Consider the following 14,389-nt stretch of genomic DNA (forward strand, 5'->3'; position numbering starts at 1 on the left):
ATGAGCCCACATTTCACTATCCAGCAGGGAAGCTAAGGAAGCCAGAGAAGAAGAAAGCAGGGAAAGCACAGCCCCTCACTCCAGGTCTCTAGGGGATGCATCCCAGCCAGTTGTAAGTTATGTTTGGATCTGCCTCAGCAGAATAAAAGGAAAGGCGGTCACAGCTGAGCTGAATCTATGGAGCCTGAAGGGCACAAGTGCTCCCAACAGACATCTGAGTCACGCTCTGAGCAGGAGGCATCACACGTCGACAAAGCGGACACAGGATCAGACATAGCTTTTGAACCACCTAGAAAAACAGCCTGAGTGAAGAGGAAAACCATTAAATCTGGGTTTTCTTGAGTGTCAGGTTAGCTCTCCTCTCCAAAACTGTATCATCTGTACCGCACACATAAAGCCCTGGATCAACAGGTAAAATGTCTGGCTAAATTGTAAGAGCTATACGACTTCCTTCCCTTTAACACAAAGCTCCTATGGAAACCACGCACAAATATAAGTACCTATATTGACTCACTGTCCTCCCCCCCCATACAAGCTTAATAAACTCCTCTACATTCATACGATGTTGCCTCACAAGTGTAACTTGAACTGAAAACAGAACAAAACCCCAAGCAAGAAAAAATGAACAAAAGGGAAACTCCCCAGTGGGGCTAAAGCCATGCTCATGCCTTAGCGAACCAGCCCTTGAGGTCTCGGACTTTATACCAACGAGCCCTTGATGTTCTCTGTGCTAATTTACAAAGCACCCCTCCGCCCCCTTTGAAGTACACGCCTGCTGCATTGGGGTTCAGTAGCATTTAATAGAACATTCAGTAGCATTGAATAAAGCTTATTAGGAACAGTTCAAGCATGCAGGAACAAGACAGGCCTTTGCAGATTGCAGCAACCTGGGAGGGGCTGCACAAACGTCGACAGCAAGGTTAGAATTCAAGTGATCTTGACAAACTGGAAAAACAATCTGGAAAAAGCAATTTAGCATGGACAGCTAGGAATGACTATGTAGAAACTGTGCCAAGTACAAGATAGGGAACATTGTGGCACATAGCTGATCTACTGAAAACAGTCTGGGGCACATCAGTGTCACAGGCTGCCCGTAAGTTAACGATATCATGTTATGTTATGTAATTGTATGTTATTTATTGTATGTTATGTTGTTTTGTTATGTTATGCTATGCTATGTTATGCTATGTTATCAAAGGACTCTTGCCTATATCTGATCTCGTATTCAGAAATAAGAGTGTTGTCTGCAAATACCCAAGGTAATCTCCCATTAGTCACTCAGCCAAGGCCTTAGGGGTCCGTTCAAGGAACTCCAGATCAGCTGAAGAAAGGGGAGTAAAAAGATTAAGACATCAAAAGATAATAATCAATACAATTCAGAGAAGAAAAGACTAAGATTTGAAACTGTCTGAAGATAACCTAAAAGGTCCCTGCAAAGACAGAGGAAATAACTTGTTTTCCCTGTCCATTATGGGCAAACATAAAAATTACTTCTGGTGGAGAAGGTAATTTCTCTGAGGCAGATTGCCTGGGAGATCAGCGGATTTGAATAACAGATTAAAACCACTTTGGCCAGGAATGTTTTAGGCCAAGTTGATCCTTCCAAGGCTTGTACTAGAAGACATGCATATAACATCTGGGCTTTCACCTGCAGAGCTGTGTGCATGATCACAGTTCCTCTTGCGCATGCCAGAGCAGACAAGATTCCCAGAAAGTCACTTCCACCTCTACTTGGAGAAAATGTTTAAGGAAAAAGGACTGATCGGGGCTTCCTGTCTGATTTCAAGGACTGGCTGCAGCTGTATGTGTTCGGCAAGGTCTAAGGTCCCGTTTTGGAGGTAGAATGGTCTGCAGGACTGGGCAGCTCCCAAAGCCATTGATGCTGCGGCAAAGGGCAGGGCCAGCGCACCTACCTGCTCTCTAATGTCAACTGGTTCTCTCCAGGCGGGACAGGTATGTGCATCAGGAAATCCAAAGCATCCTGGAGACACCTGGATGCTTGATTTGGTTTGACAGTGTCCAGAGCTGAGAAGGAACCCAACTGAGTGTTGGGTTGGAAGAAAATACAGGGAAGGTTGGGGATTCATTGAAGGCTTTGCATTTCCATCTTATCTGCTTATTAATAGTAATGAAGGTCCAAGAGCTGCTAAACCTGGGAGAGGTTCTGAGGATTTGTTCTGTAGTAGTAGTAGTTTCAGACCTGCTTGGAAGCATCCTTGTCTTTGTTCATTTGTTTGCTCGTTTTCTTTGCACAGAAGGTAAAAGCTGGCTTCATTTTTAATATGCTATTCCACTGCAAGATTTTATTGGCTTCGTATTGAGCTGCTACACCTAGAAAAGTACTGCCATACCATGGAAAGCAATGAAAAAAAAAAAAAACCAGCTTTTTTTCCATTCTGCTTCTGGAACTTACTCTCTAAAAGCTGACTTTGCAGGCTCTGAAGAGATCATGTTACTCTAAACAAAGCTCAAATAGGCTACTTATTGTTCTAGGCCACTGCTATTCCCCTTTCTCAGACATTGCCCGCAGAAATAACTGGCAGCTTAAACAGAGCTCTCTCTTGAAACTGTCAACAGCTTGAGTTTCCCATTTAAAGGCTCTGGCATCAGGGCACCTTGAAGCAAGGTAATGTTAGTAGGAGAGTTAATAGAAAACGAGAAAAGCCTGTGGGGAGGGGAGAAGCCTCTTCTGCAGGGTGAAGCACAGCAGTGATGTGTAAGACTGAGATCCAGGGCTCTGCCAAGCCCCGTGGGCAGCAGGCTACTGATTTGCAGCCTTGACTGTCAGAGGTAGGGTCTCATCCCCGCACTTGCAGCTGAGCCATGGCGGCAGCAGTTAGCACAGAGCCCATGTCCGTTGGCACAGCCCTTTCTTCTCTGGGACAACACTGGGTGGGGGAGTCTGGTTATAAAATCACAGAACAGTTTAGGTTGGAAAGGGCCTTTAAAGATTGTCTAGTCCAAGCCCCCTGCCCCGGGCAGGGGCATCTTTCACTAGCCCAGGTTGCTCAAAGTTCCATCCAACCTGGCCTTGAACACTGCCAGGGATGGGGCATCCACAACTTCTCTGGGCAACCTGTTCCAGTGCCTCACCACCCTCATCATAAAAAATTTCTTCCTTATATAGAATCTAAATCTACCCTCTTTTAGTTTAAATGGTTACAGGCTCTAGTCAAAAGTCTCTCTCCATCTTTACAAGCCCCCTTTATATATTGAAAGGCCACAATAAGGTCTCCCCAGAGCCTTCTCTTCCCCAGGCTCAACAACCCCAACTCTCTCAGCCTTTCTTCATAGGAGAGGTGTTACGGCATTTCACCCCTATTAAAAGGAGGCACCCCCCCAAAGTCAGCTCCGCAGACTTTCCAACCACCAGCACCCGGGGATGCCTCACCCAGCAAGCGGGATGCCCCCGGAGAGCCTCCCTGAACCACCCCAAACAACTCGGGGGCTACTGATGCTCCGCAGGAGGGATGTTCTGCCCGCAGGAGGGATGTTCTGCCCGCCTCTCCCCCCCAACCACCATCTCCCCAGCCTCCAAGATTTCTTTCTGCCTTTACTTCTGGTTAATTCTCCAGATGCAGCTGCAAAAAGTGAAGGGAAGGGGTGGGGGTGGCGGAGCCGCGGGAGGGGCGCCCAGCGCCGCCACGGCACTTGGGCGTCGCTTCCGCGGCTCCGGCCCCCCCATCCCGGTAGTGCCATCCCCGTCCCGCCCTTTGCCCGGAGCCGCCCCGACGCGGCCGCCAGTGGCTGCGGGCGATGGGGGGGAGTTGTCCCGCTGCCCGCCCCTTCGGAGGCGCGGCCCGGCCCCCTCTCCGGCGGGGCGGGGGACGGGCGGTAGAAAGGGCGGGCGGCGGGGCGGGCGGCGGCAGTGCGCGGAGCGGCGTCGCGCAAGGGCTGGGCCCCGCCGGGGACGGAGGGTGCCAGCATGGCTCTGGATTTCCTCGCGGGATGCGTCGGCGGTGAGGAGCGGGGGGGGCTGCGGGAAAAAAAAAAAAATTGCAAATTTTTAAAAAATTATGAAAAGGGGAAAAAAGGAGGGGGGAAGAAAAATGGGAGGGAAAGGGGAGAAAGGGAAAATAAAAAAGGGGAAAAAGAAAAAGGGGGGAAGGAGAAAAGGATCGGAAAAGGGGGAAAAATAGAAAATTAAAAAAAAAAAAAAAAGCGGAAAGAAGAGGGGAGGGGAAAAGGGGCGGGGGGGGGGCTGGAGGGCCGAGCTGGGTGCGGCGCTTTTATTTTGGGAGCGAAGAATTGCCGTGAGCACGGGGGGCGATGAGAGCGGCCGCCCCGCTGCAGGTGGGGCCGAGGGCGGGCGCGGTGGCGGCGGTGCGGCGGCGGGCAGCGGCGGTGCGGCGCGGGGGAAGGTCTCGGGGACTTCCTGTGGCGGCGGGGCGGTGCGGGCTGTCCCTCCCCGTAGCGGTGCCGCAGCGCCGGGGTTTGCCCGAAGGGGCTGGAAACGGCGGCTGGTGGGGACGGAGCTCTCCCGGGGCTAGCGACGGGCAGCAGCGGGCTCGGGGACCCCTCTGACCTGAAAATATTTATAGCGGAAAGCTTTAACGTGGAGAGGAGACGTATGCTCGTCTTGTTCTTCCCTGTGCATCTGCTTATGGCCTTCCTTCTTCCATTTTTAGCAGTTGTTAAATTGTGTTCAGGAGATTTATTCTCGCATCTTTTCAGTTACTTGCTTTTGCTGTTCTCGTTGCCAACCCAGCAAAGAGATTTTTTTTCTTTTTTTCCCCCCCCCAGCTTCTCTCTGACTTCATCCTAGTGACCCCTGCTTGCCATTGATCCCACATGGTCGGTTGTGCCACTGTTTGTTTGGTTTTTTTATGCTGAACACAGTGCACATCGCTGTTTTTGTGACTTGGACTGTCTTGCTGCTGTGCTGGCCTTGAACAACCTGGGCTGCTCCGTCCTGGAGTGGGCTTTGTATTCCTGCCACGTCTGCTCGGGGAGAGGGAGAGATAGTCTCTTTCTGCAAATGTGCGATGGTGCACTGAAGCATTCGTAGCTCTTGCTGTTCGTGGTCATAAAGGGATTGAACTTCCAGTTTTGGCCACAGAAGTAGGGAGCTAGAGGATCCCTTGCTTCAGCCCGTACTTGTGTTTTTCAGTGCAAACTGCATGTATTCAGATTAGTATAACTGATAGGCCTGCAGGGAACTTCAAAAAAGTCCTCTGGCACTAAAATAAAGTAAAGGGTTTCGGTAATGCATGGTCCTTCTGCAGGTGGTACCATCACATCTGGAAAGGCTGTGGGCAAAGAGCAGGACTTTTCTTCTGCCTTTAGAGAAGCTTCCAGGTTTCCTATGCCTCCATAGAGTGGCACATCTGTGAAATAATTTGCTTCAGAAGAAATCTGCAGTTTCTGCCCACTGGACTTGCCTAGGGCTGAGGCTAGGAATCACTGCTGAATGTCCCGTATGATGTGGCATGCTCTGTAGTCACACACCTCGACTCCTGCCCGGGCTCAGAAGCTTGATGGGAGCATAAAGGCAGCTAGTACTGGCCAGAAGGACTGCGCTGTAGATCTCTTACCTTCTGACTTGATAGGATGCTCTTTAGCTGGCCTGCCAGTAATGCTGTGCACTTACACCTCAGGGCTGGGGTTGTGCTCGGGCTACTGTTGCCCCAGTCCTAGAAAGAAAACTGTGTGTCATAACCATGGCATTTGTTTTGTTTCAGGTGCTGCTGGAGTGCTGGTAGGACACCCATTTGACACTGTTAAGGTGGGTTGATTATGAAATACCTTTGTCTCTAGGTAGAAAACTTGAAGTTTTCCCAAGAAGTGGGGGAGGAAAAAAAAATCCCCAGACGCTGTAGGAGCATAAATCTGTGCTGGAAAGCTTGGAGCGAGCCTTCTCAACCACTGTTTACAGATTTGCAGTCTCCAGCTCTTCAGAAGTGAAAAAATTCTTTGTATGTATGATTCAACCCAGTAACGTGACAAACTTTGGCCTGAACTACAAGTTCATCAGTGCAGTAACAACGTTGTATTTGAAAATAGGATCTTACACTTAATTTTGTTCTAAGCTTGCTTCTCTGCAGCTGTTCACGACTAACTGCTAAAACTGCCTCTCACTGCGTTTGTAACTCAAACCTACTTTGTTACTAGGTTGGAAATTTGTGTTTTGTTCCCCCTCAAGCTCTGCTACTTACTCCTCGAGCATTAATTTGTTATACTAGCCAAAGGGTGTAAGTGGATAAAAAGCCACAGCATGAAGCTTGACTGGGGCCTCCTTCCTCCCTTAAGTATTATTGTAAATTTTTATAACTTTCCAAGTTAAAATAGATTTTCTGATAGTCATTTAGCTGTATGTGTTGTGCATACTAAGGGTAGCTAAGAGCTGTTCAAAGATAAGATTTGAAGTCTCCTGGAGGGCCTTTCAGCCAGGACTCCAAGCCCACTTTTCAGAATGGGATGACAACTTAAGTCACTTTTTGGCAGCCTTATCCAAAGTCTTGCAGTGGAAGAATAGAAGAAGGGATGCCAATATATTTCCTGCTAAACTAATATACCAAATCACTTGCTTGCAGCAGACGGCATGTCACCTGCTAAAGCTATATTTGGAATACCTCTACCTTGCTGAATTTAGATATGCAAAGGGCTGATAGTGTTACTGAGGTCATCACCATATTCTGTATTCTAGCACACGGTTAATTCAATGCAGATTTTCCTAGCTAGTGGATATTAGTCCTTGCCAGTCAAGTGCAAACTGCTCACATAGTAAAAACTGTATGTATGTTTCTCAGAATATGGTAAATTTGACTGTTAAGTAATTGGGTTGAATTATAGTATGTATTTTCAGAAATGGTATTATCCAGACTTGCACTTTTTTATATGGTGGGCCAGCTGCCTTTTCCTCTCACCCCCATCCTGCCAAGTTTCATGTGCTTAAGGTGACGGGTCATTTCACTGAAGCCAACAAAACTGCTAAAATTCTACGCTCAGACTTAAGTTAAGCATGTGTGTGGGTTTTTTTGTTCTTAAAGTGGAACAGCTTCTAGTGCATGAAACCAAACATTTAAGCATCTGCAAAACTGGGGCTCTCGTGCTAGTTCCAGCAGATGTATTAATGCAAAATGGATGTGTTGGCTTTAGAAAAAGCATCTTGCTTTACAGTAGAGCAAATAGTTAGTTTCTAGATGACTTTAAATGTTTTATGAAATCCAATGTGGCACGCTATATTTTCATACCCATAAGAAGGTATTATAAGCATTTATCTATTTTGTTTGTTAGAGAAAATACTAATGTTTGTGTTATTAGCTGGCATAGTCACGAGTGTATGTGGAAAAACTAACACTATAACCAGTCTTGGGGGGGCAGAAAAAAAAGACATTGCATAACTTGTTTTGTATGTATGTGTGTTAAGAATTAACTTTTTATAGTTCTGCAGTTTAAAGGGCTAGCTGCTAGTTACCTTAGACTGTAAGTTTTTAATATAACTGAACAATGAGAAAGCTGTTTAGATAAGCCAGAATTTTACTTCTATCTTGGCTTTTAAGCTCTTTTTTGGCCAGTGATCATGTTTCACAAAGCGGGGAGGGGGATGGTGGGACACACCGGGAGAGATTAAGCCGGTGAAGTCACTCTGCAAAACCCACAGCTGAGCTGATCTCAGAACTGGCAAACTCCTTATCCCTGGTTTGTTGATGTAATGTATAAAATTGCTTTTTTGCTTTTAACTGCCTTTACTTTCTGAGCTAGGGGCTGTCTTCATTAACAGCAAAAGTGTTACTTTGTTGTAGATGACAGATAAGCCTCATCACGGGAGAGTTACCTAGTAAGTATAGACCAGGTGAACACTTCTGTTTCTCTCAGTCTTAATTTATTCCCAAATGTATTAGTGCAAATAAAGATCTAAAAGACTTATGAAGCTTTTTCCCTTTTTATTTTTGAACTGATGTGTCCCTCTTCTACAGCTATGGCATGGAGGGAGCGGGGTTTAAATATCCCTTTTTTTTTTTTTTTTTTAAATGTAAAGTCTTATGCTGTACCTTCTTTCTGGTATGCATTTCTGGCTATGTACACTTCCGCACACAGTGGCTCTAAAACTGAATCTCAGGCACACTGTTGTTGAGGTCTTAGCCACTACATAACCTTGGAGGACATTTGCATTGCTCAAACACTTCCAAATCACTTATTTTGTACATTATTTAATATTTGGACTGTTTTGGGGGTGTGGTGGTTTGGTTTTTTGCTTAGTCTTGAGTACCTTTATGCAAGTCTTTAGTGATGTGAAATTAAAGCATGTTACTATTGAACCTAAAACCTTAGAAACAGTGGTTTCAAATAAGAAGGAAGCAAGAATATCATGCAATGAATAGAATAGAGGGTTAAACTTTGCACATGATACATCCTTCCTATAGTTGTACACACCAAATAAGAACTTGTTGAATATGGCATTAATATCCATAAATAAATGAAGTTTCATACATACACTGCCTGACCTGGCAGTTCGCTAGTGTGGGTACCCCTGTGTGGTCATCATGGTGCTCAAATAAAAGAGCCATTTTTTATTCCTAGACCTGGAGTTTCAGTACTTAACTTTCTAAATATTTTATCCTACAACAATGATTAATTGGTCAGTATTTCACAAATTATTTAGACAAAAATAGTGGGAGCTGTATGCCGCTAGGAAATTCAACCTCTAAACTACTAAAGACAAGTGTAGAGAAAACTAAGAAAGCTAGTAAGAAGGTTCCTAAACTGCAATTCCCCCAAAGTCCATACATGTGGCAGTCCCCTGACTTCACAGAGGGGCTTTGAAACAATAGCAGTAAACTATAAATGGAGTAAAACCTTTCTTTGGTGCAATTCTGACAGCTTGTTAAGATTTATGACTTTGCTTGTAGGTCTGCTTCTTGAGCAGTTTTAACAATCTGCCTGCCCCCCAAATGTCACATTGAGTAACAAAGGATTTATTTTCTTTGAATCCTACCATAAGCCTACTTTTAACTCTAAGAAGTTTTAAAACCCTGTTCCATCTTGGAAGATCTGAGGTGATCTCAGTCTCCCAGTACAGCTAGCATACACTAATGTGTGTACTAAAAAGACACTGAAAACTAAAGTTTTGATTTATAAAACAAAATGGCAGGTTGTAGGAATATAAAAAAATACTGAAATTATAAATAATTTAGCTTTCTTTGAGGCAAAAAATAACCTGAATATAGAATGCTGACAAACCATGTCCCCAAATCCTTTTGTAGACCCACGTCATCTTACAGGCCGTCCATTGTTGTGGTGGTGTTTAATATTACTTTAGGCAAACAATGATAAAAAGATTTTGAAGTCAGGAATCTTTCATGCAGACCTGATAATCTTTTCTTTTGTTCAGAGTAAGAATCTTGGAAGTTTTTTGCCCTGGAGTTGCAGCAACAGCATTAAATGGTTGATAAGCGTCTTTTCTGAGGAACATTGCAGCCCTCCATGCTAGAGATCAAAGACAGATTTTGAGCTTCCCCAATCCAGTGAAACCATTGTATTGAGTTTATTGCAGTGTAGGGCTTTACATGAACTAGGTAGCCTTGAGACTTTTTTGTTTTAAGTGTGCTGAGGACAAATTAGCAGGAAAAAACAGAATTGGACTTTCCTACTAAAGGTTAAAGAAACATCTAGAAAAAGACCCGTCTCCTAATGGCACCACTTAGAGTAGCATCTATCTGTCCAACAGAACATACCATTTCCATTTTGGAAAAGTTAATGGATTACTAACATTAAACGTTTGAAACAGCCACACCCTCACAAGTTGTTTGCATTCAGCAGGTTAAAAAAACAGACTAGAATTTAAAAGGACAAGTGGCTTTTTATTCCTTTCTTTATGCAAAGTAAGACATCTTAAGAGTCACTTCCCAGCTACCCTCTGAAAAAAATCAGATCTCGGTGAAGGCTCCCAAGTCTGGTAGCCTGAAACGCTGTGGGGGGTGGTGTTGAAAGTATCCATCCTTTTAAAATTATCCTTATTTCATGCTTGACTTGTAAATAATTTTTTATAAAATTCTATCAGGTTTGTACAGATATTCCTTAGTGTGAACAGAAGTATTCTTGGCAGCTAAAGAAAGTACTTATTGTAGCCAGTACTGGAAAACTTCAATCTGAAGTTCTAGATAACAGTGTACCCTGTTGTACTTGAACATACAGTTTTTCTAATATTCACAAGAAGTTAATAATCCTCCTCCCTTCATGTTTTCACCCCAAAAATTAATTCAAAACACTTACAGAATATTTTTAAATTATTTTGCTACATATGGCATTCCAGTGTCCAGTCTGTGTTCTTGCATATACATTGCTATAGCAAATCTCCATGTATGTACAAGACACTAGTTTACCAATTAGGCTGCTCTTGACATACAAATCAGTATCTTGTACAACTTTTTATAGGTTCGTCTACAAGTTCAAAATGTAGAGAAACCTCTCTACCGTGGGACCTTCCATTGCTTTCAGTCCATCATAAAGCAAGAATCTGTGAGTACAAAATTAATGCTTTGCCTATTTTGTATCTTTATGTATTTTGTATCTTCATATATTTTGTATATCAGAAGGGTGGGAAAGCTGTTAAAAAACCCCTACAAATATGGAAGATCAAGAGATAAGCATACTCTGAACCTCACCTGACCATAGGGCAGATATTGTAGGCAAAAGTTTGCCAGAAACTTTGTGAAGATCATTAGGTTGGAAGTTAGTATTTTGAATTTAGCTTTTTAAATAAGATAATGAGTTATTTGAATAGCTAATTTTCCAAGAATCCAAGCAATCTGAGAAATGAGTGAAGAAATTGGTGAGGGTTTTTTTCTGCTGAAGCTTTAAGACCATAATTAAAAGGGTGGCTTTAGGCTTTTAGCTACTTAAAAAATAAAGTATAAAATTCACCAGAAAACTTTTCTCTGGACAGACTAAGATTATTTTCTGGATGTGTTCAACTGTGTATTTGTAATGCTAAAAATGTTTAGATGTTTGTGTCCTAGGCAGCGATGAAATTATTATTACAAAGCAAGATGGCACTGATCTTCTGGCCACTGTTAGGAAGTTGGGGCACAGGGGACCGCCAGAAAGGCCATGTTCTGCACAGTTTCAGGAGGTTATCAAACACCACTGTTAAAAAGGGTTTTTCCTTCCTTCTTCCATTAGGCTTTTGGACTCTATAAAGGTATTGGGTCACCAATGATGGGACTTACATTCATTAACGCGCTTGTGTTTGGTGTGCAAGGAAACACACTTCGTGCTCTTGGAAAAGACACTCCTCTAAACCAGTTCCTTGCAGGGTCAGCGGCAGGGGCTATCCAGTGCATCATCTGCTGTCCCATGGAGTTAGCAAAGACAAGAATGCAGCTTCAAGGAACAGGTGAATACAAACTAAAAATGAAGAACTACAAAAATTCTCTGGATTGTTTGATCAAAATCTATCGAAAGGAAGGGCTGAGGGGTATCAACAGGGGCATGGTCTCTACGTTTATAAGAGAGACTCCGAGCTTTGGCTTTTACTTCCTGACCTATGACTGTATGACCAGGTATTTAGGCTGTGAAGCTGAAGACAGTTACGTTATTCCCAAACTGTTGTTTTCTGGGGGGATGTCAGGAATCGTGTCCTGGCTCTCAACCTATCCTGTGGATGTGATCAAATCCCGGCTTCAGGCTGATGGAGTCGGAGGCGTTACACAATACAATGGCATTTGGGACTGTATCCGAAAGAGTTACCATGAAGAAGGCTGGAGGGTGTTCACAAGAGGTCTTACTTCCACGCTTCTCCGTGCTTTTCCTGTCAACGCAGCTACCTTTGCTACTGTCACTGTGTTCCTAATGTATATGAGGTCAGAAGACAACCTTCATGAATGTGAACCAGGTCCAGTAATCCAGCAGCCTTCCAGTTTGTGAACCTTATCCGTTTGTTCTCCTGATCCAAAGCCTGCCTGGTTGGGTTTTTTTGAAAGTAAACACTTGACCCGCACAAGTGGTGTAAATGAATGCTATCTGTATAAAGAATTCCTAAATGTGTCAAACTAGGATTTCATCTCATTACTTATATAAACAGCATGTTGCCTGGTTAAGGACTTCGTATCTAGTAGTATCCAAGTAAGCCTTTAGAAAGTACTGTACAGTTACTGTTGCGGCTCCAGAAGAGGATCTTAAGAATGTTGTAGTACTGGAAATCAGGTTTTCTTCCACTCATGTTCTGAATTACTGAGTTGAATGCAGAAGTGTTTTCAGGAAAGAAATGCTCTTTTTGTATGTAACAGGAGTAAGTACCATCCTCTAAGGTGAAGTAGGGGGAGCAAATTAAATGTTGGAGGCATTTTGCAGGTAACCCTGAACTGTTTAAGACATGGACTTGCATTCAGCTAGCCGTGTTTTTCTTTTCCTCTGTTCCTGTATGTCAGTGGTTTTAGTAGCAACTTTGTTCATACTGGTTTACTAAAAAAAACCAGAACAAAAGATTTGTTACTAAGCTACTCCCTTAGCTTTCAGCTTTGAATAAATACCTTAAGCACAAAGTTAGCATCTGCACTCATAGGCACTTGTTTCTTTAAATCTCAAGGCTTGTCAGGATTTAGGGAAACTCAGATCTATTAAGACTGATGTTATTTGCCTTCACCTCAATTTCTCATTTGGTGGGTGCAGGGATTGTATTGACTAGATTCAGCCCAAGTAGACTTTGTTCTCTGAAGTTAATGCAACTTTGTGCCACTTCTCAACATGCACCATAGCAGCCAGCGATGTACAGAAGTCAAAGTCCTACCTGTGGTATTGCACAAAGTGTTCGTGGGTGCAATGTTAGCTTAGCAGCTTGAAGTACTGTAGAAATAGGTACATGTTTAGAACTGAAGGTTTCATACCTTTCCAGAAAATAGGGTTGTGTCTGAAACAGTTGGTGTTCAATGCACTTGCATTATGAATTTAAATAATACTGATTTTTAGGTATTTAGTTACAGTGCTACTAGAAGGACTGAAAGGGGTTTTGGAGAATTTTCTTGTTACATTAATCTGCTGTGGTATTTTTTTTTTTAGCAGTCCGTTCAAGAGGGATTGCATTAGTCAAAGAGCCATAAACAGTTATTTAAGATTTGGCATGAGAACTACACATATTTGGTACAAATAGCCAAAGGAGGAAGGAGTGCATGTGTGTGAGAAATGTTCTAAAACGTATCAAACTAGTTCAGTAAGGACAACTTGTTACACTTTTGGTTGGGACAAGTGCAATATGTGTTTAATTTATATGAATTTTCTAAAGAAACCTTGTTTCATAGCATTTTGCACTGTAACAAAATATGCTGGAGAAACCTGTAAAACTGGTATGTCTTTTTATACCTTGGAGGTATGTTGGATGTTTTAGTGCCTACTTGCAGTGAGATTCAAATTGAATGTTAAATCTGTCTACTAAGCTGCATATGCACAACAACTCACAGCAAAGACCATTTACACCTTTGTACAGTAGTCTGTAGTTATTGTATATAAAATTGAGGGAATAAATTTTTTAAAAATTTGGACTTCGGTTCTTTAAATGTTCTTATGTTTTACTCAGATGCTTCCTTGTGTTAAATCTAGCTTGTTAGAAGGTGGGGTTTCTGACTTTTGCCTGAAGAAACTTGTTCCCCATCTGCCTTCCATGCATCACCACAAGGACAGTGCCTTGCTCTGGCTTGGAGTGCATTAATCACTTCGTTGAAGCAAAGAAGGGAAGTTGCCTGAGCTTGCTTCTTCAAACTGGTCTTTTCACCAAGTACCTCACTTGAAGATATTATAAGTACTAAGAGAAGAATCCTGCTTTTAGAGCCACAGAGCCGGGAGCACGCTTGGACCCTTCATATTCTGCCTTTATTTGGTTTAAACAGTGCTGCTCAACACCAAGGCTGTACAACTGCAGAAGACAAGTCTAAGGTCCCTGAGGAGTCACATCAGAATCAAGTACCAGGTCTGCCAATAGCACTGTTCATACCTGAATCAGAATAATGCTTGGCTCCAAGATGCGCAAGTTTAGAAAAAAGCTTTGTAAGTTGTAGTTTTTTGTTTTTAGACAGCACGACTAGTCCAAAGAGCATCAATATTCCAGATAAAAAGGCACACAGGAAAAGCAGGATGATGTGTGTCATGACCTAGGAAAAAGACCTCTCATTGCCGATGAGAGGTTATTTCAGGTACTGGCTCCACTAATTCATCTTCTTAAAGGTAGATACATGTGACTGAAGGAAATCCTGGCAAGCATCAGTGTGCTAGAGCAGAAAAGGGAAACAAACCGTGACCAGGGGCAGTTCCAGTCAAATACCTTGTGTTCTCTCAGCAGGAGCTGAGGAGTTGAACTATGGCACAGAAACAGAGTTGGAATAAGCAAGCAGTGTCTCCCTAAAAGACAGTAACATCATTAGAAGAGAAAGGGCTACACAGTATTTTACTTGCAGTA

At 43.2% G+C, this 14,389-nt stretch overlaps 1 protein-coding gene across 2 annotated transcripts; it reads left to right on the top strand.

The window, feature by feature from the left end:
* The first annotated feature begins 3,893 nt into the window (after nucleotides 1-3,893).
* Nucleotides 3,894-13,472, top strand: SLC25A29 (solute carrier family 25 member 29). 2 transcript variants are annotated; one of them, XM_059819596.1, is made up of 4 exons: nucleotides 3,894-3,959; nucleotides 5,682-5,725; nucleotides 10,378-10,461; nucleotides 11,125-13,472. In XM_059819596.1, the coding sequence occupies exons 1-4, from the start codon at nucleotides 3,926-3,928 to the stop codon at nucleotides 11,866-11,868; spliced, it is 906 nt and encodes a 301-aa protein (XP_059675579.1). In that variant the 5' UTR covers nucleotides 3,894-3,925; the 3' UTR covers nucleotides 11,869-13,472. The 2 variants fall into 2 exon arrangements, with proteins under 2 accessions (XP_059675579.1, XP_009811954.2); XM_009813652.2 differs by lacking the exons at nucleotides 3,894-3,959; nucleotides 5,682-5,725 and adding an exon at nucleotides 7,757-7,780.
* Nucleotides 13,473-14,389: the final 917 nt, after the last annotated feature.

Source organism: Gavia stellata, chromosome 7 (genome assembly GCF_030936135.1).
Source record: "Gavia stellata isolate bGavSte3 chromosome 7, bGavSte3.hap2, whole genome shotgun sequence".
NCBI lineage: Eukaryota > Metazoa > Chordata > Aves > Gaviiformes > Gaviidae > Gavia > Gavia stellata.